Raw genomic sequence first — 27762 nt, 5'->3', positions numbered from 1 at the left:
TCTTTAGCTAATTTCTCCGAGTATGAACTAAAAAACTTCCATTGAGAATCAGTCCAATCACTCACACTCGTTACATGTTCGATCTGCTGAACAAACCTGTCCCCTACACTTAACACATTTAGTGTGAGATCATATTCTAACTTGGATAATCTAGTTTTACATCCTGAGATGCAAAACCTAACTCCCGACGGACTAGAATCCGACATGGCAACGCCTAAATAAAAAGCAAAATAACAACAACGCCAAAAAAGAGTACTTCACCAATTCCGAAGATCAATTCCACCAGAAAAAAAGCGAAGCAAAGTCATCCAACCGCACCGACCACCGATGTTCACCGGACGCCGGCAGGAAAAGAATTGGATTCACCTGGGCAGTTGTACCTGGTTCTCCCGCGAGTGGAGGGAGATGACGTCATCACCACCAGTGTTGGCGACGCCGACGCGCTAAATTTGAATTTAGTATCCTGCCGCTCGTGGAAATCACGGCTCTATAATTGTTCGGTAAGACACTACAATAAAACTGGGCTGTCACAAAGTACCTTCAAATGAAATGTGAGTGACTAGCCACATACATATTGCTCAGATTTCTGAACTGAATGATGTTAACACAAAAATGCAGAATAAATACTATTTTAATCATGCATAAATATGCTAGAGCTACTACTTCTACTATACTTCACATATACTCTACCTATATATTGCTGATTCCTGATCTCTCAGCCTGCTCTAAAGTACTTTTCAAGTGTTCATCAAATAATTCACATCTAATTGGCATTTCCAAGGAGTAAAATGGGTTTTTGAGGGCATAGTCAGTGTACAGCTCATAGACTCGGTGAAGTAATGCATCTACGCTGCCCTGCTTTTGGTCGCTGATCAACATAAATTTAACACCTGTAATGTAAGAAATACTATTAAACAAATGATATTCAATAACAAAGCAAAAAGGCAGAATTAGGAAAATAAATGTTATTTGCTACAGTGTATTTTTACTATACTATCTGCAAAATCAGAAAAAATGACACATGGTATAACTGAAACTTCTAAAATGACAAATTTTCTAAGACAATTTGTATTTTTCATAGCTACAAACCTTCGGTCTTAACAATAGGATAATTTCTAGCGCCTAGCTGGATCCAGTTAAAAAACAGATGAAAGCAAGGAATCTTGTGATATCTGGCAACGCATGCATGCGAAGATCAGGTAAAGAATGGTCAAAGACCATTCACCTACGACAACGCGTCAGTCTTTTCTTAAACCGCCTGGGCAAGAGTCGTGTTAACCTCTCTTGGCCTTTACCCAGTTCATTGCCCGTTTCGCTTGTGTTTAGTGCGTGTGTGTGTGTGTGTGTGTGTTTGTTACTAAAATGTGACTTCCAATTTCACAATTTCATAAGTGCAGTTCCTTTAGAAATAAGGAGTACAACACAAGGGGACTGCAAATTTCCCACATATTGCAACTCCCATCATGAATTTGTTTATAATACAATATGTGAATATTACAAATGCTAATTTTATATCTTGTGTATGATGCGACCCCCTTAAAATTAGCTTCAAAATTAAGTCTTCAAAAGTCGTATGATAAGCAAGTATATATGGTAAATTAGCTTAGTATTGCATTTTAAACTGCCTCATGTTCCATGTAATTCTGTATCTATGCAGTTGCAGGCTTTATTCAGTATAAAGAATGAAAATATAAATAATCAAAACTAAATTATGCTTTGTACAAGCAATAATTTAATGTAAGGAACAGTATCAAGAATGCCTACTTTACATGTAAATTGTCAATAAAATCTGTTCATATGCAGTATTTTCTCAGCTAGCTTTCCTTCTTCATCTTCAATACTTCAGAGGCTATCTGAGGAATGATACAGCGTGCATGATAGTTAATTATGACTGATACATTCCTTATGAAGCAATTACATACTACTGTGGAATCCAGTTAATAAAAAGTATATAACTGTTGAATACATATGAGAGCTTTACCAGTGTAAAAACAAACTTTACTCTGGTTTGTCTTAGAGTGAGAAAAATATGCATCCTTCTAACAACTTACCTGTAAGTGTCTGAAAACAGTTCATTCTGAAAATATCAGCTTCAAGTACTTCTATTCCAGAGCTTCTTTGCTCAGGACTCAATTGACAAGCCAATGCATAGAGAGGATAAAACATCGAAGCCTGCAAAACACACCATATTATGAGTATTTCTTGCTGTAATTATGCAGACTTGAAAATAAGCTTATCATAATAATTCTACCATTAATATCTTAAAATTAGATGCAAACTGCATGCTAACATTGCAACTTTATATCATCTAACCATTAAGGTTCCATTATACACTTATCAACTACTCAAAGTCACCAGCAGCAAACCTGTCATAAGTAAATAAATACACAAATAAATATATAAACACCATATATATTTCCCAGCATCGAAGTTGCTTCAACCTCAAAGGCCCACCCAATTTCTGACTAGCAAAATTTGGAAAAAAAATAATAAGAAGGTGGTAACTCATTGAGTTGAATTGAAGATTTTTTTGGGGGGGAGGTTGGTGGACTGTGCACACTGGACTGTCAAATACACTAAAGAAGCATGCTCAAGCTGGTACAGCAAATTAACCATTGTAGTTTTTTCTATTCATTTAAAAAAAATATTGCATGTTTCTTATATTCACTGACTTTAATATTTAATACTAAACTCATTTCAAGTTCAACATATCCGTCAACTTGAAAGATCAGCCCTGATGCATACCTTAACTTGCAAACTGAACTGAGGTGAATGTGCCAAAGCTTTGGGAAAAAAGTACCTCCCAGAACACTCAGGTCTCCGTGTGGATAAGCATCCATGGTCTAGAGGTATTTGTAAACCACAATGTTTGAACCTTTAGTACATAAACCTAAAAAACACATTCCTTCTAAATGAAAAACATGCTAACCTCAAGTGGAATCATATTCTAGTGGCTGAAAGACCACAGCTCTCTTTGTCTCCTCATTCACTGCCAAAACTCTGACAACTTCCTCCCAACACCCAGCTGCTCTGCAGGTTGTTATGCTTGCCCTGCCAGTGGAAGCAGGAAGAAAAGCAGATCTTTCCCACTGCCAAGTCAGGGCTATGAGACCATACCTCAGGAGGACAAAATATTTTAGAAAAAGACTGCCAAGATTGTTTTTAGACAGCTGTATTAAGGGCTGAAGAAAGTAAGAGCACTATTTCTTTTTGGTAGAGAAAGGGGATTTGGGGTATATATAGGAACACTCCTAAGGCCAAGGCATCCGCATTTAAGTTAGGGATCATGAGATTTGGGTATCTTAAGAACCTTACCATTCAAGATGAACATGGGAGTAGGGACCATTCTAAATTTGTCTTCATGGAAATCTCCTACTGACTTTTATTAAGTTGAATCTAAATTTTTACTCCTTGTCTCCTCTGAGTACGTTTGGCTATGCTTCAGAAAAAGGAGTGCATACAACCTATTCATAAAGGGAAGACAAAAAAGTGAAAACCTTGGCCTCACTACCCAGTCCAACTACACGATTCCTTGTTAATCTCAAGAACTCAACAGTTGACCTTAAACAACCCAATTCCAAAATTAATTATCCACCAGAGTACTGCCATCTTAAATAGATATTCAGGCTCATGTATACAGATGAATTTTATATTAAAATAAATTCAAATTTATTGCAAAAACAAATAAAATGATATTTCTGGGCTCAGCTCGTGTCGCTGCGCGAAATATCCTTTAATCTATTATTTCTAGGGTAAATGTACTAACACATACCAGAGAATAAATAAAATAAAGAAAAAGGTCAGTATAACTGACTCGCACCCTCCGAAAAGGGTGTCGGTATGAACACTAGGCGAGTGAGACCACTACCACGAGCCAAATGCCAATAGAAATCTCCCACTACAAAAACCCTCCAAGAGGAGAGCCGACCCACAGAGTGAGCAGCTCGTACTACTACTACTCCATCCCATGCTGCCGACTGCTGCGCCTCTAGTGGACATCCTTTTTCAGTTAGCGCACACGAGTCACACGTGCTATTTTTCTCTCTGTGTTTTTTGTGCCCTTTCGTTGGATTTATCTATAATGGAGCGTGCAGCTATCGCAGCAGCTAAGTAAGTACTCAGTAATTATGGTTAGTTGGTTTTTTCTGGCCCTGAGACAGTATTTGCCATTTTTTAGGTATAAATACGTACTCTGGGTCGGAAGCATGGCAGCATTGTTCTGCCTCATGGTGGGTTCGTTCCTGGTCTCCCATACCTAGAACATCCCCTTATCTATGTACGCTCTATATTATTTATCCGTTTTACTTAGGGTACTGTCAGGTTTGTCATGCATGCATGTCTTTTACCTTATGTAGGCTTCTTCTTTCCAGACCCTAGTCCCGGCTCTTAGTATCGGCCTCTGACTAGCTTTTGAGTGGTAGACTTTCCTTCGGGTTAGTCGTACACTCCTGGATTTTTTCTCCTACTATATTGTTTTCTTTCTTTTAATTTTATTTATTTGTACCATGTTTTTTGTATGGTTAGGTTAGTTAGGCGTCTGGCTTAGCCTAGGTCCTGGCTCATTGAGCCTATACTACCGCTCATCAGTTCGGTTGCTTCCCTATAGCATCTCTCTGATCAGTTGGTTTGGCCCAGTGGGCCTTTATGCTCCTGCTTTTCAGTTCAGTTGCTTCCCGATAGCATCTCTCTGATCAGTTGGTTTGTCCTAGGCTTAGTTGTTTTGTTTTGGTCTTACCGCCTCGTGGTCACTACGCGATCACGAAGTCAGCCAGACGCCTGCCCAGTCACCTTCCCCCCCCACCCGCTCTTTCCATAGAGTCGGGGGAGGGTGGGTCGGTCTGCCCATGCTCGCTCCACATACCCGAGCCTGCTTCCCTCTCTCCCCCCAGGCGGAGGGGCCAGGGAGACGGGACAGACCCAGACTGGACTCGACCTCTCCGGCTTCTCGGTCCGGCCGGGTGGTAATGTGGTGGGGGTACTGGCCTTTCCCCCCATCCGTTGCTTCCTTGTCGCTCCGTGTTCGCTCGAGCCTGTATGTCTTCTCGCTCTTTCCCACCTTACTAGGGCTCCTTTCATGATCGGAGTCCTGGCATCCAGCGGAAAGATGTTAGTCCACCCAGTAGAGTGGACCGGAACATACAGTGGGTCCCTGCTAACCTTACCGTATTGCCGAGTTACTACACTCCGCTACGCACTGGACTTGGTCCGGTTCGTTTGAGTTTTAGGTTTAAGTGTTATTAGATTAACTATAAGTTTATCTTAAGTACCTTAAACCTTCCCCCCCCCCTCCCTACGGGTCTTACCGGATCTCTCCGGGATTATAGCCTATTCAGGCGAAGCAGGGGGGGGTTATGCCCAAATTTTTTCCGAGCTCCGGCACGCAACGGAGTTCTTCTGTCCTTTAGCCTGTAAGTGATGTTCTTTAAGATACTCATGTGTCTTCCCACTTACAGACCACCAACTGTGAGCATCCGGGATGCGCCGCCACACTTCAGGACCCATGTGGACACGAAGTTTGCCGGTCCATGCTCCATGCGCGACTCTGCACGGGGACATCCAGGTCTGGTACCATGAGACGTGTACCATATGTTACGATCTGGTGAGCCAGCTTTAGAAGGGGTAAGTATTCCATCTCCCGGTAGCTGCTCCGCTTCTGTTTTAGTGCTTAAGTTTTCATCATTCACTTTAACTTAAGGCATCTAAGTTTAAGTTATACTTTAAGTTTTAGTTTTAAGTGATTCTTAAATCTAATCTACGCCCTCTCTTCCAGGCGCCGGCAGTGAGGGATACCGCACTGGCAACCCTGCGGGCCTGGGTCGGCGGTTTTGGGAAGAACGCCGCCAAGGGTATGCCCTACATCTTAGAGAAGCGGTTGGCGCTGTTAATCTTCCCCGGAGGCAAGGCGACAGGATACGTCGACCAGTAGAGGCGGCCCCGACTATCGCCTTCATCCAACAACAGCTGGCTGCCTCATTAACTGACCCAAGACCAGGATATCTCCACGGATGTCGCGACTTTAGATATTAATGTGGAACCTATGGTAGGTGTAGACGACCTGTTGGTCGAGTAGGTATAGTGGACACCCAAGGGTCACCCTTGGGCGTAACTGTTTCTTCTACTCCTGCAACCTCTCCATCCTTCCAAGGCTTTACAGGTGATGAATTGTATACTCCTCCTGACGCTTCGGTTAGACCTAAGGTCAAGGGTCAAGCAGTGAAATCCTTGTCTAAGACGTCGTCGTCGTCTAAGAAGACGGCTTCGGCGTCATCCTCCTCGCGTAAGTCTCCGGCTGGTAATCCCGGAGCAGACAGGTCTAAAGCTTCTAGCTCCGGCTCTAAGTCCTCGAGGAGTAAATCCTCCAGAGAGAGATCTCGCCCTCCGGCAGAGTCACCAGTTCCGCTACCCTTGGTTCCGATTCAGAGCCACCCCTCCACCTCCGCAGCAGCTCCGGCCTTGGACTCCAATGCTGGCCTGTTGCAACAGGTGGGCGACCTGGTTGGGTCCCTAAAGAGTAGCATGGAACAAATGATCTCTCGTTTGTCGGATAGGATTACTTCCCAGGACTCCATTATAGCCGGACTGAGAGAAGCCCCTCTAGCCTCTCCTCCACTTTCCAATACGAGTGGAACTCAGCTTCCTCCGTATGACTCGCTACCTCCGTTCTCGATGAACAATCCATGGAGAGTAGCGTCATACGCCCCCTTCCAGGACGGTCTCATTTCAATACCGGAATTTGGAACTCGAAGGATAGAGGACTTCGAGTTCTACCCGGAAGACCTCCAGCCTCCGTTCATAGGCTACGCAAGGCTTACAGCTTCAGCCATGGTTCGGGATGATAGGGTACCAAAGGAGACAGTCCCTCTATTCACGAGACAGGCTCAGAGAGAATGGCTCAGGTGTTTAGAGGACATGGATTGTTCTAATACCAAGATACAACCTTTTAAGAGTCCCTTTACCATTTTCACAATGGATGAGAGGTTACCCCGCTCCGTTCCTGACAAAGATCGCGAGGTCTACCATCCCAGCGGCCCAGAAGGGGGAACCCATGCCTCAATTGAAGGAAGCAGATCCCACATCTCCGTTGCTCCCCTCAGCCGGAGAATTGTGGGAAGACTTGCCGAACACCTTCTCAGCTGGCAAACTCAAACCTGACTGTGCTATGGAGCAGTTTGGTGAAAAGCTACCCAGGCTCCCAGATAGCCTTATTCAGACTGAATTTGACGCGAAATCGCGATTAGCCAGGTCATTAACTCTATGGCTATGTCCGAGGTAGCAACCATAGCCTATGGCTCAGAACCCCGCTTTTTTAAACTCATGACCAAAGCCCTGACTCAAACGGTACAGTCGGATATGTTTTGAGTTTGCCACTGCTAGAACGAATTGTAGGAAGCATGTCCTACAAGAGGCAACCATTCGACCATGAGCCGAATAGGTTACTCTCGTCTAGCATCTGGGGAGCAGATCTCTTCCCAGAAGCTATGGTGAAGGAAGTCCAGTCAGAGGCTACGAGGCTGAACCAGAGCCTTAAGGACCGTTGGGGCCTTACGGCTAAGAGGAGGCGACCTAACACCTAAAGGTAAGGGACAGAGGAAACCTAGGCGTTTCCATCCTTACCAGAAAAAGCAGCCACGCTTTCCTCAGCAAGTTCCAGCGGTGCCCTTAGTGCAAACAGCCCAACCTTCCACTTCTAAGGCTCAATCACAACCAATTTATGTGATATCCCCTCAGCCTCAGCCCTCCACCTCTACGCCATCTCTCCAGCTTACATCAAGCCTTCGAGAGTCAAGCTTCACAGAAGTATGACCGCTCGGTAAGGGAGGCAGAGGTAAGCGTTCCTTTCGTGGGAGAGGGTCGGGAGGCCCCTTTAATAGGGGAAAGCACTTCAGAGGAGGTCGAGGCGGTTACCAGAACCAATGAAGAACTTCAGGTAGGAGGGAGGCTGTTTCACTTTCGCCACCGGTGGAACTTCAGCGAATGGGCTCAGAGCATAGTGTCAAAAGGCCTGGTTGGAGCTGGTTGACGAAACCCACCTCCATCCAGACCTTTCCGTCAACTTCCTTCCAAGGAATTGACAGAGTACGCAGAGGACCTCCTTCAGAAAGGAGCTATAGCGAGAGTCAAGAGATTAAAATTTCAAGGTCGCTTGTTCAGCGTGCCCAAAGAAAGGCTCACAAAAAAGAAGGGTAATCTTAGACTTGTCCCGCTTAAACTTAGCCATCCGCTGCGACAAGTTCAAGATGCTCACGATCTCGCAGGTGCGGACCTTACTTCCCCGTGGGGCCGTCACCACCTCTATCGATCTTACAGACGCCTACTATCATATCCCTATTGCAAGACACTTCCGTCCATATCTGGGTTTCAAGATAGGAGACCAGACATTCTCCTTCAAGGTAGTTCCCTTCGGACCCAACGTGGCACCCAGGGTGTTCACGAAACTAGCGGAAGTGGTAGTGCAACAACTCAGGTCACAAGGGATTATGGTAGTAGCGTATCTCGACGATTGGTTGATCTGGGCTTCAACAGTCGAGGAATGCAACAGAGCTACACTGAAAGTGATTCAGTTCCTGGAAAATCTAGGCTTCAAAGATAAACAGGACCAAGTCAAGACTCACTCCAGAGTCAAACTTTCAGTGGCTGGGCATTCAATGGAATCTATCCTCCCATACTCTGTCGATTCCATCAACCAAAAGGAAAGAAATAGCGAAGTCAGTCAAGCAATTTCTAAGTCACAAACTGGCGTCAAGGAGAGCTCAGGAGAGGATCCTGGGTTCTCTCCAGTTTTGCATCAGTGACGAACGTCTAATGAAAGCCAAACTGAAAGACCTAACCAGAATCTGGCGCTCACGAGCAAATGTCAGGTCCAGGGACAAACTATCCTCAGTCTCTCTGATTCTAAAGAATCGACTTCGGCCGTGGGCGAAAGTCAAGAATTTGTCAGTGTCAGTACCCCTTCAGTTCCCTCCACCAGGGATCACCATCCACACAGACGCGTCCTTAAGCGGTTGGGGAGGGTATTCCCAGGTCAAAAGGTTCAAGGAACTTGGTCACCTCAGTTCAGTCAGTTCCATATAAACGTACTGGAGGCAATGGCAGTGTTCTTGACTCTAAAAAGGTTACGCCCACCAAAGTACTCCACATAAAGCTAGTTCTGGACAGCGCAGTGGTAGTACATTGTATAAACAGGGGAGGCTCCAAGTCACGTCATCTAAATCATGTCATGGTAGCCATTCCTTCTCCCTGGCAGACAAGTTCAGTTGGCATCTCTCCTCCACTCACATAGCTGGAGTGAGAAACGTCATAGCAGACGCGTTATCCCGATCAGTGCCCCTAGAGTCGGAATGGTCACTGGACAACAGTTCGTTCCAATGGATCCTTCAAAGAGTTCCAGGGCTACAAGTGGATCTCTTCGCATCTCAAGCGAATCACAAACTGCCGTGTTATGTAGCCCCCACCTGGACCCTCTGGCCTATGCCACGGATGCCCTGGCTCTAGACTGGAAACAACCTGGAAGAAGATTTATGTCTTTCCTCCAGTGAATCTTCTCATGAAAGTTTTAAACAAACTCAGAACATTCAAGGGTCAAGTGGCTCTAGTAGCCCCAGACTGGCCGAAGAGCAATTGGTATCCCCTAATTCTGGAGCTGGGCCTTCGTCCTCTTCGGATCCCCAATCCCAGGCTCTCCCAGTCAGTACAAACGAAGACTGTGTTCGCTTCCTCAGGGATTCTCAAAACCTAACTTTATGGACTTCATGAAGTTTGCGGCAAAAAGAGATGCGAATATTGACCCTCAGAATATTCTCTTCTTGGAATCCGATAAAAGGGATTCAACTTTGAGACAGTATGATGCTGCTGTCAAAAGTTAGCAATCTTCCTGAGAGAATCAGATTAGAATCATGACAGTTAATTCGGCTATATCCTTTTTCAGATCCTTATTTGAAAAAGGTTTAGCAGCTAGCACGATTACGACAAACAAGTCAGCCTTGAAAAAGATATTTCAATTTGGGTTCAACATAGACTTGACGGATTCCTACTTCTCGTCTATTCCTAAGGCATGTGCTAGACTTAGACCTTCTGTAAGGCCTACGTCAGTTTCATGGTTCTTAAACGATGTTCTAAAACTGGCTTCAGAAACCGATAATGACACATGCTCGTTATAATGCTCTTAAGAAAAAACCCTATTTTTATTAAGCTTAGCTTCAGGAGCAAGAATTTCAGAACTGTCGGCTTTATCCAGAGATCCGGACCATATTCAATTCCTTCCCACAGGGGAGGTCCTACTTTCTCCGGAACGTAGCTTTTTAGCAAAGAATGAAGATCCTTTGATGAGGTGGGAACCTTGGAAGGTACTACCCCTTCCACAAGATGTATCTTTGCCCAGTTACAACCTTACGAGCCTTTCTGTCCAGGACCTCCTCATCTTCATCGGGTCCCCTCCCCTCTTTAAGAGGGAAAAAGGTGGAACTTTATCCATTAAAGGCATCAGGCAACAAATCCTGTACTTTATTAAGCAAGCCAATCCTGACTCTTTCCCGAAAGCACATGATGTCAGGGCAGTAGCCACCTCAATTAATTTAAGTTTCCAACACATGAACTTCGATGAGTTGAAAAAGTATACCGGATGGAAATCGCCGACAGTGTTCAAACGTCATTACCTTAAGTCCTTGGAAGCTCTGAAATTTTCAGCAGTAGCAGCGGGTAACATAGTTTCCCCTGACTCTAGTTAATTTGTAGTAGAAGATTCAGTCCTCCTTTCTAACTGCCTCACCCAACAGTTCGTCTATTTCCTGCCGTGTTCATTTACATTCACCTTGTGTCTTAGCTGCTTTTATGATGATGTAGTGGGTGCCCCTTATTTTTTTGCTAGGGACACTCTACAGATGATTATAGATATTGATCTCATGGATGTTACCCCCTTATTTTTATACTAGGGGATACATCTTATTTATAATGGTTACGGGTTTTGTATATTAAGTCATATACATTCCTTATATATTATCATTGTTGATTAATTTGTTCATTTGATTATCTTAATTGCTATTATATTTGATACATGCCTTACACAGTTACCATTTTTGTTACATGTAAAACCATTTTTACCTCTGTACATATGTAAATTACCTTATGATAAAGAAACATGATTAGAATTAACCCCTTCTTTACCGGGTGGGTGAGCAGAATGTAAACATTGTGTTCGCTGCCGAACTGAATCTCTCGGTAGTGACTCGAGTTTGGAGGGGTGCCCATCGTAAAAATATTTGCCAAAAATACACTAATCAAGACAGGCTAATGAAATTATCAGGTATTATTAGCACTATAATAATGCATATTCTCTGTTAGGTTTTATCATCCTACAGGGAAAATAAATGATTTTATGAAAAAAAATGTGAAACTCAAGTGTCCCCTTGTACAAGGGACACCTGGTGGTCGATGAGAAAACTACGGTCTTGAATAGAAATTCGGTCTTACAGAATGTTGGTATATTGCACCTGGAACATGCACATAAAGTATTATCAAAATAGAACAGTAAATAAGCACGTAATAACAAAAAAAAAGAGCAAAAACTAAAGCGAAAGCCCCGCCAATAAATATGGAAATCGCAAATTTTATAGTATATCTTTCAAAAATTGGGCGATGTCATTTTCTACGTTTTCTAAGATTAGTTTCATCACAGAAAACAACTTTAGGGGCATTAGGGGTATCTAAACTAATTTTTCAAGTTTCTTGTCCTCAGAAAAATCGCTTTTTTGCTTTTTCTCTGGTTTGGTTTTTTATATATAAAGTTACTATAAGGCTTTATTTCTACCTTCATTTATCTGGTGTTCATATCTTTTATTTGTAAAATGTAATAAGTGAATAAATAAATAAATACAGTAAATGATGATACAACTGGTTTTTTACTTGGGTAGAAGTTATTACATGTTTACGCTTGTCTGGTTTTGAGATTTTTTATTGAGACGCAGTTCATCTGTCACCTACACGACTATAAGCAGTAATAATACTATTTTTTGGGGTTCATCATACGTCTGGCATCGTGTCATACTGTTTATTTTGCTCCAAACTCTTCAAACCGAAATTACAGAATGATTGGAAGTCCCTATCTGAAAAGAGGAGTTTTGGTGGTACTATGCGTACCACCTTTATGCACCCGGTGCGGTATAGTAGACTTCAATGGTGGTACCCAGGTACCTCCAAACAAACTTTCGGTAATGAAGAGGTTAAGTGTAATTTTAAGCATATTTCTAATTTTGAATCACTGTGTATTTGTATCTTTTTAGCAATTATATTCTTTTTTATATTTATTTTCTCTTTTATTTGAGACCTATTCTGATTTATTTTATTACTTTTGTTTACAATCTTGTGCTATTTCTCTGGTACGATTTCGCGCAGCGACACGAGCTGAGCCAGAAAAGGGATTTTGACGTAAGGAAAAATCTATTTCTGGGCGATTGGCTCGTGTCGCCAGCGAAATCCCACCCTACCCATCCTTCGCCCAAGATTGTCTGCTAACTTCAGGATGGCCACTAGAGGCGCAGCAGTCGGCAGCATGGGATGGAGTAGTAGTAGTACGAGCTGCTCACTCTGTGGGTCGGCTCTCCTCTTGGAGGGTTTTTGTAGTGGGAGATTTCTATTGGCATTTGGCTCGTGGTAGTGGTCTCACTCGCCTAGTGTTCATACCGACACCCTTTTGGAGGGTGGGGAGCGAGTCAGTTATACTGACCTTTTCTTTTATTTTATTTTTTATTTTCTCTGGTATGTGTTAGTACATTTACCCTAGAAATAATAGATTAAAGGATATTTCGCTGGCGACACGAGCCAATCGCCCAGAAATAGATTTTTCCTTACGTCAAAATCCCTTTGTTATGATACAATAAAGTTTGTTCATACTTACCTGGCAGATATATATATAGCTGTATTTTCTGAAGTCCGACAGAAATTCAAAACTTCCGGCACACACAGTGGTCGGCAGGTGGGGTTAGTACCCATTCCCGCCGCTGGGAGGCGGGTATCAGGAACCATTCCCATTTTCTATTCATAATTTTTATTTCCACTGTCCCCTGAGGGAGGTGGGTGGGTACTTAATTATATATATCTGCCAGGTAAGTATGAACAAACTTTATTGTATCATAACAATATCATTTTGTTCATGAAACTTACCTGTCAGATATATATATAGCTGAATCCCACCGTTGGAGGTGGGAAGGGACAGAATAGAAGGATTTTGGGAAACAAATGCATGCAGATGATTTACATCTTGGTTCCACCTGTTAGCATTGCTGGCTTCGTGGTTATGCCACGTAAGTCTGCTTGTGCTACTAGAGTTGCCAGCGAGGGTAGAGACCTATATAGCTGGTGCACATCCAGATGATCTGTCAACAGGGGCGAGACCACGACGTGACTAGACCATATTGACCCATACCATGAGGGCTAAGAAGTAAAATAAATATATATATAAAAATATATATCACCACCTGACCCACCTAGCCAAAGTTAAGGTGTGTTAACTAAGGCTTAAGAGTTAAGAAGTCACCGTTGTCGGCGACTAAACTACTAAATTAAGAGCTCTTCCTAACCATTTTCTACAGGATAGGATGAGGTACTACTTGCCCCCAAGATTGTGTCTGCAGACACGTATGGCCCTAGCGAGCAGCAGATCTCATATGCCATCTTCACATCTCGCAGGGAGTGTGAATTGAACACAGAGTTGCTTCGCTAAAACATGGTACTCAGGATGTTGCTGAGTGCCATGCTCTGTTGAAATGCTTCCGAGGCCGCGCCCTCACCTCGTGAGCATTCAAATCAAAAGATTTCAAATCTTTGTGCCAACACAATGAAGGAGCTTTTTTGAAAGAACTCCTTAACAATAAAGCCAGGGTGTTCTTCGATATGGGCAAGTCTGGTCTTTTTCGGAACACTGCAGATTGTCCGTACGACTTCGACTTTCTTGAGTTTTATGTAGATAAAACTTGAGAGACCTGACAGGGCACAGGACTCTCTCTGGCTCCTGCCCAATAACTTGTGCCATCCTTGATTCCAAGCTCCTGGCCCAAGAACAAGACGGGTTTCCATTCTTAGGCCACAACGGAAGGCTTAGAGAACGCACCGCCTTGTGTTCTCTAATGCCAAAACTTCTGACGATGGCTGAAAACCTCACTAACCCTCTTTGTCGTATCTAGGGTGGTTAGAAAAGGCCTTCCTGATCACGTGCAAGAAGTTAACAGGTAGGAGATGTTCGAATGCTTTGACATCAAGAACTTCAGACTATGTCTAAGTTCAATATTGAAAGCTTCGATCTGGACATGCACAGTCAGTCAGTCTGTACTAAAGTCAGGTGACCAACCAGTTGACCAGTCAGACGAATCAAGGACAGCAAGGCTGTACCCTGAAGACCATAAGGCACTATTCTTCGCTGAAGGATGAGTGTCTGGACTGCCTGGGCGATTCAAGCTAAGCAACCTTGGGGTATGAACGCAACCCAACGTCGTTAGCGAATCAACTCCTGAGCCACTCCTGACTCGAGCTTCTGGTGCCAGGAGAAAGGAGCGAGGAGCAAAAAGGCGATTCAGTCCCGAAGGACGAATGCCTGACAGTCCAACCTGGTCTCATGTTAAACGATCATCGGGGGTGTGTAAACGCAACCGACTTCGTCAACAAGAAACTCAGGGCTACTATGTGTCTCCTGATCTCGCACGAGTGTCTGACTCCGAGAAAACAGGTGAGACAAAAGTAGATGGTGAGCGAGTTTCGAGATTCCACAGAACTCAAAGATCGTGAAGGGCTTTGTTGTTTGACAGAAGCAAATCTCTGAGCCCAAAGGCCGTCAACAACATATTTGCGTATTCTTTAATAGTTGTGACTGCCAGCTTATCCCATTCTTCAAACGGAAAGGGAAGACGGCAATCTTATGCTGTCAACATCTCGATAGTCTGAACGTAGTCAGACTCAGAGCGGAGAGGTTATAGGTACCTTTCGTGTTAAAGTAGACCGACTCTCTCGGAAAAGGTCCTTGGAAGGACGTGACCTCTGTGAATCTAGGATCTTGAAGGCCAACATGGGGCGATTAGCATCATTGTCGCTCCTGTGATGGTATAAATCATCTTATTACATTTCCTAAGTGTTTGAAAAAGGGGAAAGAGACTAAACATCCATCCCTGTTCAATATCATAGCGAAGAGATGTATGAAAGGACGTCCCTAAAGTCTCCATAACTCTCAACATACTTCTAAAGAAAGATTCCACTCGAAAGTCAGTAGTTGCTGCCGTCGATCGAGACGATTCGTACGGACTTTTGCAATCCTGTAACGAACCTCTAGAGGATCGTTACATTCTACGCCTGTTTTGTTCTTATAATAGGCTCTTTCTCGTAAACCCGAACAGGGACCGAGAGAAGATACTTACTAAGATATGAGAGAGCTGTGGAAGATCAGAGTTGATATGGACCACTGGTTCCAAAAACTCGTTTCCAGGACTGGAGGGACGACAGAATTGCTTCCACTTCTTTCAGATTATGATCCAGGACATCTGAAACCCTCTCCAGATGTCCGGCACCTTCTTTCTATCACCTCAAGTGATACTTAACGCACCGAGAGATTTTCAGAATCATTCCTAGATCTTTAATAAAATTTCAGTTTCCCGGTAGGTAAAAAACTGTAGAGGTCTGAATTGCAGTCTATTCAGGGAAACAAACTTCTTTTTAGGAGGGAAATGGTCCCCAGCAAGCTCATCCATTCCCTCGCACAGTATGTTTACTTCCTAAAAAGGCTGCGCTTTGCCTAAGCAGGAGAGCATATAATAGTGAAATGTTGCGGTAGACTCGTAGTCCTATACCGTGCGGTAACGAGCACCGAAAGGAGTAAGAGATATCTCTTGAGAACATAGTAAGGCAAAACGAATGCAATGTTTATTCATTCATGTAAGAAATCCCCTCAATCTTAGGCTAAAGTCCGTGATTGTATGGGCAGAGAGTACAGTTAGTCAGTCAATCCCGCAGGAGAGAGAGAGACGTAACTGCCAGCACAGAGATACGGTTAGTCAGTCAATCCCGCAGGAGAGAGACGTCACGTAACCTACAGCGCATGACAGCGAACGAGCTGGTACTGCCTCGTTTGGACTGGCGGAGAGGACAGTAACAGCAGCAGCTTACGATCGTCGTCTCTTAACTTTATGCCTGGGTTGCCAGCTACCCCACCCTATTCTACGAAGAAATAGGTCCGTAATTTTTAGCATAAAGAGACTTTCAAGCTGGTATATTTAAGCGAAACAGAAAACGCTAAATATATAGATGCGTTTGTGTCGTCATAAACACTACCATACAACGGTAAAAGATAAATCGGAAACTCCTGGAAGGCTGCAGGGAGTAACGATTAAATGTCCTTTAAAATAATAGACAATAGACCTCTCGGTTGCCATCCGAAGAGGTAACTACAGCAAGCGTATATGACTTGAACCAACCAGTAGTAAAATAACGCAAGGCAAAATATGATATTATATTGCAATAAAGTTTTTTCATATTTACCTGGCAGACATATATACTATAGCTGAATTCGGAAATACAGCTACATACATATCTGACAGGCAAGTTTCATAAACAAAAACTCAAGAGAATTGAAGCGGACCGCTCAGCTTCTTATGTTATTGGACATAAGCGTTCATTGACGTAGTCTACAAGTCTATTTCTTGTACGAGTCTGCGAATGATGAATGAGAGCTCTTCCGAATCTTGTCAATAAGAGCTTATCCGCTTACGCAATATAAAGTTAATGAGAAGTTTGTCAATGAGAACTAACCCATTTACGGGACAAAGAGATATTTTGTCAATGAGGGGATACCCACTTACTTGACAAAACGATAGTATATTGTTCAATGGGGGAAAGGGGGAAAGTTCACTGAATTGACAAAACGTAATCCAGGAAGTCGAGCATTTTATTTTCGATTCCGTCTCAAACGAGGAAGGGCAAGAATCCTGTTAAGAGACCGGCTTACAACAGTAGAACGACGATGTTCAATTCGGCAGCGTAGTCCCGACTAGGAACTAACAAAAATCTATCATCGAAAAGCCCTTTCAGATGGGGCTAAAAAAAGCTTGCAAAATTATCCTGGGAAGAGGAAGAAACTCTCCAACCAGCTTCCTCTCCCGTATCAAAATTTATTGGCAGTATGGCAAAGGAAGTCCTGTCTTGCGCTTTCCTGAAGAGCGTCCTTTTGATGAGTGCCTTTGTCAAGAATCCTACTGAACGTTGCCGAGAGTCCTGACGTGCAGGACGTCGAGCTTTTACATAACCCATAGCTGCCTTACCGCAAAGTCTTGACTGCAGTAGAGCAAAAGAGATCTTTCCTTGAGCTTTCCCTAATCCATCCAATCCTGGACTTTACGAAAAGCAATATTACTGACAGAGACCTCTATAATTCACGAAACCCGTGGTCTTGCTGGGTTTTCGAAAACGAAGTGCCTTTTCACTTTAAGCTTCCTCCGAAGCACTGCTTACTTCACATTCTTCGCAGGCGATGTAGAAGGGATCACCGAAGTTAGGTAAAAAATCTTTAGGCCCAAATCAGCTTGAAGACTTCAACAGAAACGTTCAGCCAGGTGACACACCTGGCGTGCGCTGGCGCGCGCGCTCGGCGTCCACTGGCTAGCAGCGAGCACGCTCGGCGTCCACTGGCGAGCAGCAAGCACTCTCGGCGTCCACTGGCGCGCGCCGCTCGCGCTCGGTATCCACTGGCGTGCGCTCGGCCTCGGACGTCTACTGGTGCGCGCTTGGCGTGCACTCCCGCGGCGCGCCTGGCGTCCATCCGAACGTCCCGTCTAAGCCGAGCGTCAAAAAAAAGAAAAAAAAAAAAACGTGCAGAAAAGCGTCACGCTCCTGACAGGCGTCAATGCAAGCGAAACTGCCTTCAGGGAAGAGCATTAGACATTTCGGAGAGAAAACCAAAAGACTGCACGAAGCAGTCTCAGGTGAAGGGTTGATCGTGTGAGAATACGCGGGGCGATGGGAAACGCCTTTCTTAGTTCTCACAGCAAACAAAAGCTAGGACGTCCGCGCTCAAAAGCGTCCTGCTAATATGACTTGCTTTCCCTTTTCTCGGTGGAAAGACGTACACGAGTTCAGGCGACGTTCGCCTTCCTTACTTCTCACTGCAACGCATGATGAGAGAGAGAAGAGGACGTGAAACGTCCTCTTCTATAAAGCTTCTATTTAGAGGGCGCGAGTCCTTCCGAAAGCTCCAAACCCTGCGCAGGGAGGACGCTTCGGAGGACGAGAAGCAATCCTTCAGGATTCGTGCACGCACTTTGGCAGCCTGGGAGTAACTTCAGGTCTACCGAAGGCACGTCAGATCGGTGGGAGTTCCTCGTAACCCTCCTTCGGCTTTCGACATGCTCTCTCCCTGTTCCTGGGAGTCAAGCAGAGGTCCCGGCCTAGAGGCGAAATAAGGCCGATCTGACGCACCCTCCACTACACAAGGGGCACTGTCACTGCACTTAGCCACTTCACTTTTGCTCTCCAAAGCCAGCACTTTCGATTCTAAGTTACGAATCGATAGAGTATCAGAGAAAGGTCAATACCCTCTACAGAAACTGTTTTAGGGCCCGAAGGCAACATTACAGGGTTAGGAGTAACAACTACAGAAGTAGCACTCTTCACCACAATGATAGGAGAGCGAGCACCTTAGATTCCAAGATACAGATGGAATCTATAACGTAAAGGGCATTACCTCACGAGACATATTTCTGGGCTCAGCTCGTGTCGCTGCGCGAAATATCCTTTAATCTATTATTTCTAGGGTAAATGTACTAACACATACCAGAGAATAAATAAATAAAGAAAAAGGTCAGTATAACGACTCGCTCACCCTCCCAGAGAGTGTCGGTATGGAACACTATGGCGAGTGAGACCACTACCACGAGCCAAATGCCAATAGAATTCTCCCACTACAAAATCCCCCCAAGAGGAGAGCCGACCCACAGAGTGGCAGCACCTACTACGACTCTCCATCCCATGCTGCCGACTGCTGCGCCTCTGGTGGCCATCCTTTTCAGTTAGTGCACACGATACACACGTGCCATTTTCTTCTCTGTGTTTTTGTGCCCTTTCCTTTGGATTTTATTACCATGGAGCGTGCAGCCATCGCAGCAGCTAAGTTAAGTACTCAGTGTTTATTGCTATTTGGTTTTTTCCGGCCCTGAGCACGTATTTGCCGTTTTTTAGGTATAAATACGGTCTCTAGGTCGGAAGCATGGCAGCATGGTTCTGCCTCGTGGTGGGTCCGTTCTGGGTCGCCCATACCCAGAACTTCCCCTGGCTTTTGTACGCTCTATTTTTATTATCCGCTTTGTTTAGGGTAGGTCTACACGGTTTTGTCATGCATGCATGTCTTTTACCTTATGTAGGCTCTTCCATCCAGACCCTAAGCCACGGCTCTTAGTATCGGCCTCGGCTAGCTTTGAGTGGTAGACTTGCCTTCGGGTTAGTCGTACACTCCTGGATTTTTTCTCCTACTATTTTGTTTTCTTTCTTTCATTTTATTATTCATTTGTATATTTATGTGATATTGTTAGGTTAGTTAGGCGTCTGGCTCGCTTAGCCTAGGTCATGGCCCATTGGGCCTTTATGTTACCGCTTTTCAGCTCGGTTGCTTCCCGATAGCATCTCTCTGATGCAGTTGGTTATGTTCTAGGCTTAGTTGTTGTTTCTTATCGCCCCGTGGTCACTATGTGATACGAGGCAGCCAGACGCCTGTCCAGTCACCTTTCCCCCCTCCCGCTCTTCCATAGGGTCGGGGGGGGTGGCTAGGCTGCCCCATGCTCGCTCCGCTTACCCGAGCCTGCCTCCCTCTCTCCCCCAGGCGGAGGGGGTAGAGGGACGGGACAGACCCAGACTGGACTCGACCTCTCCGGCTTCTCGGTCCGGTCGGATGGTAAGGTGGGGGGGACTGGCCTTTCCCCCCCTCCGTTACTACTCCGTCGCTCCGTTACTAGCCCGAGTCTGTATGCCCCTTGCTCTTTCCCCACCTTACTAGGGCTCCTTTACACCGGAGACCTGGCATCCAGCGGAAAGGTGCTAGTCTACCCCACGGGGTGGACCGGAACATACAGTCGGTCCCTTCTAACCTCTCCGTTTCACTGAGTTATACACTCCGCCACGCACTGGACTTAGTCCGGTACGTTCGAGCTTTTAGGTTTAAGATCTATTATGTTAAACTATTAAGTTTATCTTAAGTACCTTAAACCATTCCCCCTCCCTTCATGTTTCACCGGATACCTCCGGGGTTTATAGCCTATTCAGGCGATTAAGGGAGGGGCTATGCCCAAATTTTTTCCGAGCTCCGGCATGCAACGGAGTTCTTCTGTCCTTTAGCCTGTAAGTGATATTCTTTAAGATACTCATGTGTCTTTCCACTTACAGACCACCAACTGTGAGCATCCGGGGATGCGCCGCCACACTTCAGGACCCATGTGGACACGAAGTTTGCCGGTCCCATGCTCCATGCGCGACTCCGCACGGGGACATCCAGGTCTGGTACCATGAGACGTGTACCATATGTTACGATCTGGTGAGCCAGCTTTTGGACGGGGTAAGTATTCCATCTCCGGTAGCTGGTCCTCATCTGTATAGTGCTTAAGTTTTACATCAATCACTCTAACTTAAGGTAAATTCAAGGGGCCTTATAGCCCCTATAATTTTAAGTTATGATTTAAGTTAGCTTTAGTTTTAAGTTTATTCTTAAATCTAATCAATACCCTCTCTTCCAGGCGCCGGCCGTGAGGGATACCGCACTGGCAACCCTGCGGGCCTGGGTCGGCGGTTTCGGGAAGAACGCCGCCAAGGGTATGCCCTACATCCTGGAGAAAAGGTTGGCGGTACTAATCTTCCCCGGAGGCAAGGCGACAGGATACGTCGACCCAGTAGAGGCGGCCCCGACTATCGCCTTCATCCAGCAACAGCTGGCTGCCTCATTGACTGACCAAGGCCAGGAACATCTCCCTCGGAAGTCGCGACGTTGGATATTAATGTAGAACCTATGGTAGGTGTAGACGACCTGTTGGTCGAGGTAGGTAAGGTGGACACCCAAGGGATACCCTTGGGTGCAACTGTTTTCTTCTACTCCTGCAACCTCTCCATCCTTCCAAGGCTTTACGGGTGACGAATTATATACTCCTCCTGACGCTTCAGTTAGACCCAAGGTCAAGGGTCAAGCAGTGAAATCCTTGACAAAGACGTCGTCGTCGTCTAAGAGACAGGCTTCGGCGTCATCCTCCTCTCGTAAGTCTCCGGCTAGGAATCCCGGAGCAGAGAGATCTAAAGCTTCTGGTCCGGCTCTAAGTCCTCGAGGAGTAAATCCTCCAGAGAGAGATCTCACACTCCGGCAGAGTCGTCAGTTCCGCTACCCTTGGTTCCAATTCAGAGCCCACCCCTCCACCTCCGCAGCAGCTCCGGCTTTGGACTCCAATGCTGGTCTGTTACAACAGGTGGGCGACCCTGGTTGGGTCTCTGAAAAGTAGCATGGAACAAATGATCTCTCGGTTGTCGGATAGGATTACCTCTCAAGACAGCATTATAGCCGGACTGAGCCAAGCTCCTCTAGCCTCTCCTCCACCTTTCAATACAGGTGGAGCCCAGCTTCCCCCGTATGACTCTCTACCTCCGTTCTCAAGAACAACCCTTGGAGAGTAGCGTCATACGCCCCCTTCCAAGACGGACTCATTTCTATCCCGGAATGTGGAACTCGGAGGATCGAGGACTTCGAGTTCTACCCGGAAGACCTTCAGCCTCCGTTCATCGGCTACGCAAGGCTCACCGCCTCAGCCATGACTCGGTGATGATAAAGTACCAAAGGAGGACAGTCCTCTATTCACGTGACCAGGCTCAGAGAGAATGGCTCAGGTGTCTAGAGGACATGGATTGTTCCAATACGAAAATCCAACCTTTCAAGAGTCCGTTTACGATCTTTACGATGGATGAGAGTACCCCGCTCCCTTCCTGACAAAGATCGCGACGTCTACCATTCCAGCGGCCCAGAAGGGGGACCCCATGCCTCAACTGAAGGAAGCAGATCCTACATCTCCGTTACTTCCTTCAGCCGGAGAATTGTGGGAAGACTTACCTAACACCTTCTCAGCTGGCAAACTCAAACCGGACTGTGCTATGGAGCAGTTTGGTGAAAAGTTACCTAGGCTTCCAGATAGCCTTATTCAGGCTGAATTTGACGCCAAATCGCGGTTAGCCAGATCCATTAATTCCATGGCTATGACCGAGGTGGCTACCATAGCCTATGGTTCAGAACCGCTCTTCAAGCTTATGACCAAATCCCTGACTCAAACGGTACAGTCAGATATGTTTGAGTTTGCCACTGCTAGGACGAATTGTAGGAAGCATGTCCTACAAGAAGCAACTATTCGGCACGAGCCGAATAGGTTACTTGCGTCGAGCATCTGGGGAGCAGACCTCTTCCCAGAAGCGATGGTGAAGGAGGTTCAGTCAGAGGCTACGAGGTTGAACCAGAGCCTTAAGGACCGTTGGGGTCTTACGGCCAAGAGGCGGCAAGATCTAGCAGCTAGAGGTAAGGGTCAAAGGAAACCCAAGACGTTTCCAGCCCTACCAGAAAAAGCAGCCACGCTTTTCTCAGCAAGTTCCGGCTGTTCCCTTAGTGCAAACAGCCCAACCTTCCACTTCAAAGGCTCAATCACAGCCGATTTATGTTATCTCCCCTCAGCCTCAGCCCTCCACCTCTTACGCCCTCTCTCCAGCTTACAATCAATCCTTCGAGAGTCAAGCTTCACAGAAGTATGACCGCTCGGGTAAGGGAGGCAGAGGTAAGCGATCCTTTCGTGGGAGAGGATCGGGAGGTCCCTTTAATAGGGGAAAACATTTCAGAGGAGGCCGAGGAGGCTACCAGAACCAATGAGGAATTTCAGGTAGGAGGGAGGCTGTTTCACTTTCGCCACCGGTGGAACTTCAGCAAGTGGGCTCACAGCATTGTGTCAAAAGGCCTGGGTTGGAGCTGGTTAACGAACCCACCCCCATCCAGACCTTTCCGCCCCAACTTCCTTCCAAGGAACTGACGGAGTATGCGGAGGATCTCCTTCAGAAAGGAGCTATAGCGAGAGTCAAAAGGTTAAAATTTCAAGGACGCTTGTTCAGCGTGCCAAAGAAAGGCTCACAAAAAAAGGAGGGTAATCTTAGACTTGTCCCGCTTAAACTTAGCCATTCGCTGCGACAAGTTCAAGATGCTCACGATCTCGCAGGTACGGACCTTACTTCCCCGTGGGGCCGTCACCACCTCTATCGATCTTACAGACGCTTACTATCATATCCCTATTGCAAGACACTTCCGTCCGTATCTGGGCTTCAAGATAGGAGACCAGACATTCTCCTTCAAGGTAGTCCCTTTCGGGCTCAACGTAGCACCCAGGGTGTTTACGAAGCTGGCGGAAGTAGTAGTTCAACAACTCAGATCGCAAGGGATTATGGTAGTAGCGTATCTCGACGATTGGTTGATCTGGGCTTCAACAGTCGAGGAATGCAACAGAGCAACACTGAAAGTGATTCAGTTCCTGGAATATCTAGGCTTCAAGATAAACAGGACCAAGTCAAGACTCACTCCAGAGTCAAACTTTCAGTGGCTAGGCATTCAATGGAATCTATCCTCCCATACTCTGTCGATTCCATCATCCAAGAGGAAGGAAATAGCGAAGTCAGTCAAGCAATTTCTGAGTCACAAACTGGCGTCAAGAAGATCTCAGGAAAGGATCCTGGGTTCTCTCCAGTTTGCATCAGTGACGAACATCCTAATGAAAGCCAAACTGAAAGACCTAACCAGAATCTGGCGCTCACGAGCAAAGTCAGGTCCAGGGACAAATTGTCCTCAGTCCCTCTGATTCTAAAGAATCGACTTCGGCCGTGGGCGAAAGTCAAGAACCTGTCGGTGTCAGTGCCCCTTCAGTTTCCTCCACCAGGGATCACTATCCACACAGACGCTTCATTAAGCGGTTGGGGAGGATATTCCCAGTTCAAGAAGGTCAAGGAACGTGTCACCTCAGTTCCGTCAGTTCCATATAAACGTACTGGAGGCAATGGCAGTGTTCTTGACTCTAAAAAGGTTACGTCCGCCAAAGTACTCCCACATAAAGCTAGTCCTGGACAGCGCAGTGGTAGTACATTGTGTAAACAGAGGAGGCTCCAAGTCACCGTGCACTCTAAAACTCATCGTCATGGTAGCCATCTTCTCCCTGGCGGACAAGTTCAGTTGGCATCTCTCCTCCACTCATATAGCTGGAGTGAGAAACGTCATAGCAGATGCTCTATCCCGATCAGTACCTCTAGAGTCGGAATGGTCACTGGACAACAGTTCGTTCCAATGGATTCTTCAGAGAGTTCCAGGTCTACAGGTGGATCTCTTCGCATCTCAAGCGAACCACAAACTCCCGTGTTACGTAGCCCCCAACCTGGACCCTCTGGCCTATGCCACGGACGCCCTGGCTCTAGACTGGAACAACTGGGAGAAGATTTATGTCTTTCCTCCAGTGAATCTTCTCATGAAAGTGTTAAACAAACTCAGGACATTCAAGGGTCAAGTGGCTCTAGTAGCCCCAGACTGGCCGAAGAGCAATTGGTACCCTCTCATTCTGGAACTGGGTCTTCGCCCTCTTCGGATCCCCAATCCCAAGCTCTCCCAGTCAGTACAAACGAAGACTGTGTTCGCTTCCTCAGGGATTCTCAAAACCCTAACTTTATGGATTTCATGAAGTTTGCAGCGAAAAGGGATGCGAATATTGACCCTCAGAATATTCTCTTCTTGAATCCGATAAAAGGGATTCAACTTTGAGACAGTATGATGCTGCTGTCAAAAAGTTAGCAACCTTCCTGAAAGAATCAGATAGTTAAGATCATGACAATCAATTCAGCTATATCCTTTTTCAGATCCTTATTTGAAAAAGGCTTAGCAGCTAGCACAATTACGACAAACAAGTCAGCCTTGAAAAAGATTTTTCAATTTGGGTTCAACATAGACTTGACAGATTCCTACTTCTCGTCTATTCCCAAGGCGTGTGCTAGACTTAGACCTTCTGTAAGGCCTACGTCAGTATCATGGTTCTTAAACGATGTTCTAAAGCTGGCTTCAGAAACCAATAATGACACATGCTCGTTTATAATGCTCTTAAGAAAAACCCTATTTTTATTAAGCTTGGCCTCAGGAGCTAGAATTTCAGAACTGTCGGCTTTATCCAGAGATCCGGATCATATTCAGTTCCTTCCCACAGGGGAAGTGCTACTTTCTCCGGAATGTAGCTTTATAGCTAAGAATGAAGATCCTTTGATGAGGTGGGAACCATGGAAGGTACTACCCCTTCCACAAGATGTATCTCTTTGCCCAGTTTCAGCCTTACGAGCCTTTCTATCTAGGACCTCCTCATCCTCATCGGGTCCTCTCTTTAAGAGAGAAAAAGGAGGTACTTTATCTATTAAAGGCATCAGGCAACAAATCCTGTACTTCATTAAACAAGCCAATCCTGACTCTTTCCCAAAAGCACATGATGTCAGGGCAGTAGCCACCTCAATTAACTATTTCCAACATATGAACTTCGATGAGTTGAAAAAGTATACGGGATGGAAATCGCAGAAACAGTGATCAAACGTCATTACTTAAAGTCCTTGGAAGCTCTGAAATTTTCAGCAGTTGCAGCGGGGAACATAGTTTCCCTGACTCTGACTAATCCTTAGTAGAAGATCCAGTCCTCCTTTCTACCTGCCTCACCCAACAGTTCGTCTATTCCTGCCTTGTTCATTTACGGTCACCTTGTGTCTTAGCTGCTTTTATGATGATATAGTGGGTGTCCCTTATTTTTTTGCTAGGGACACTCACATTTGATGATGATTATTGATCTCGTGGATGTCATCTCCTTATTTTTATGCTAGGAGATACATCTGATTATAATGGTTACGGGTTTTGTATATTAAGTCATATACATTCCTTTATATTTTATTATTGTTGAGTTTGTTTTATTCAACTTTTATGTTAATTGCTTTAAAATATTTTGATACATAGCTTTACACAGATACCATTTTTGTACATATATGATATTTTTCTCCTGTATATATGTATATTACCTTAAGTTAAGAAATATTATTAGTATTAAGTATAAATTAAGTAATATTTCTATTTTGTATCACTGTGTATATGTAATTTTATTAGCAATTATATTGATTTATTTTTATTTTATCTTTTATTTGAGACCTCTTTGTATTTTGTTGAATTTCTTTACAATCTTGTGCTATTTCTCTGGTACGATTTCGCGCAGCGACACGAGCTGAGCCCAGAAAAGGGATTTTGACGTAAGGAAAAATCTATTTCTGGGCGATTGGCTCGTGTCGCCAGCGAAATCCCGCCCTACCCATCCCATCGCCAAGATTGTCTGCTAACTTCAGGATGGCCACCAGAGGCGCAGCAGTCGGCAGCATGGGATGGAGTAGTAGTAGTAGGTGCTGCCCACTCTGTGGGTCGGCTCTCCTCTTGGGGGGATTTTGTAGTGGGAGAATTCTATTGGCATTTGGCTCGTGGTAGTGGTCTCACTCGCCATAGTGTTCATACCGACACTCTCTGGGAGGGTGAGCGAGTCAGTTATACTGACCTTTTTCTTTATTTATTTATTCTCTGGTATGTGTTAGTACATTTACCCTAGAAATAATAGATTAAAGGATATTTCGCTGGCGACACGAGCCAATCGCCCAGAAATAGATTTTTCCTTACGTCAAAATCCCTTTTATAGCCCGTAGGCCATACTACAGGGTTAGGCAAAATAAAGTCTACAGGTAGGTTAGCCTACCCTGACTTTGTTTACTGATTAATTGCGTACATACGAATCATACGTCTTCCTTACGGAATTAGACAAAGTCTCACACTCCTTACATGACAAATCTCAACAAAGAAGCAAGACACATAGCCCTCGTGCATATCGAGTGCGGAACTACCGAAGCTTTCGGTAGCCACACCCTATCTTAGCAGACAACACCCTCTGAAACTAGCCTAACTAGATTCAGATATACAAAAATGAATCATATTCAAAACAATTTAAGATAGCGTATGCCTAGCCACAAATCCAAGTCAATAAATCAAAAGACAATTAGGATATTTAGCGGCCATGAAGTTTCCAAAATCCTAAGACGGAGGTACTGAAAACAGGTATTTCCAGCACCGGCGACAGAAAAATTATGAATAGAAAATGGGAATGGTTCCTGATACCCGCCTCCCAGCGGCGGGAATGGGTACTAACCACCTGGCCGACCACTGTGTGTGCCGGAAGTTTTTGAATTTCTGTCGGACTTCAGAAAATACAGCTATATATATATCTGACAGGTAAGTTTCATGAACAAATCTATTTTTTAAAATAAACTTATCAGTTTACACAGAGGCCCTCTTCCAGACTTTCTGGTCTTATGGCAAGTTCAATTAACATGAGGAGATGACTAAAATTTTGATAGTGCTGGGGTTCCCAGATGTGTGGCCAATTGGGAAATGCTGGTCTTGTTCATTAGCTGAAGCTGAATGGTTTATGAATGCAGAGTGAGGGGCCATCTTGAATATGACGGCTAGGCCATATAAACTTTTCTAGCCTAAACTGGCTATGAGATAATTCTTGATATTAGCTGGTCTGCTTCATTGGGGGGCCATAAGGGTAACTCGTTTGAGGACTCATTGCAGCTACAAAAAATAGTATTCCTCCATCAAAAACTTATAACAATGTTTCTTCCATCAAAACCTATTACACC

General features: G+C 45.0%; 1 protein-coding gene across 2 annotated transcripts in view; it reads right to left on the bottom strand.

Moving 5' to 3' along the window:
• Positions 1-27762, bottom strand: part of LOC135210257 (trafficking protein particle complex subunit 4-like) — a 64222-nt gene that overhangs the window by 10249 nt on the left and 26211 nt on the right. For both annotated transcript variants that reach the window (XM_064243123.1, XM_064243124.1), the window contains exons 4-5: positions 2052-2172; positions 691-890 (exon numbers count right to left, since the gene is read on the bottom strand). In XM_064243123.1, coding sequence (XP_064099193.1) covers positions 691-890; positions 2052-2172 — 321 coding nt within the window. The remainder of the gene's footprint in view (positions 1-690; positions 891-2051; positions 2173-27762) is intronic.

The sequence above is a fragment of the Macrobrachium nipponense genome, chromosome 39 (genome assembly GCF_015104395.2).
Source record: "Macrobrachium nipponense isolate FS-2020 chromosome 39, ASM1510439v2, whole genome shotgun sequence".
NCBI classification, from domain to species: domain Eukaryota; kingdom Metazoa; phylum Arthropoda; class Malacostraca; order Decapoda; family Palaemonidae; genus Macrobrachium; species Macrobrachium nipponense.
This window is presented reverse-complemented; position numbering and strand designations above follow the sequence as displayed.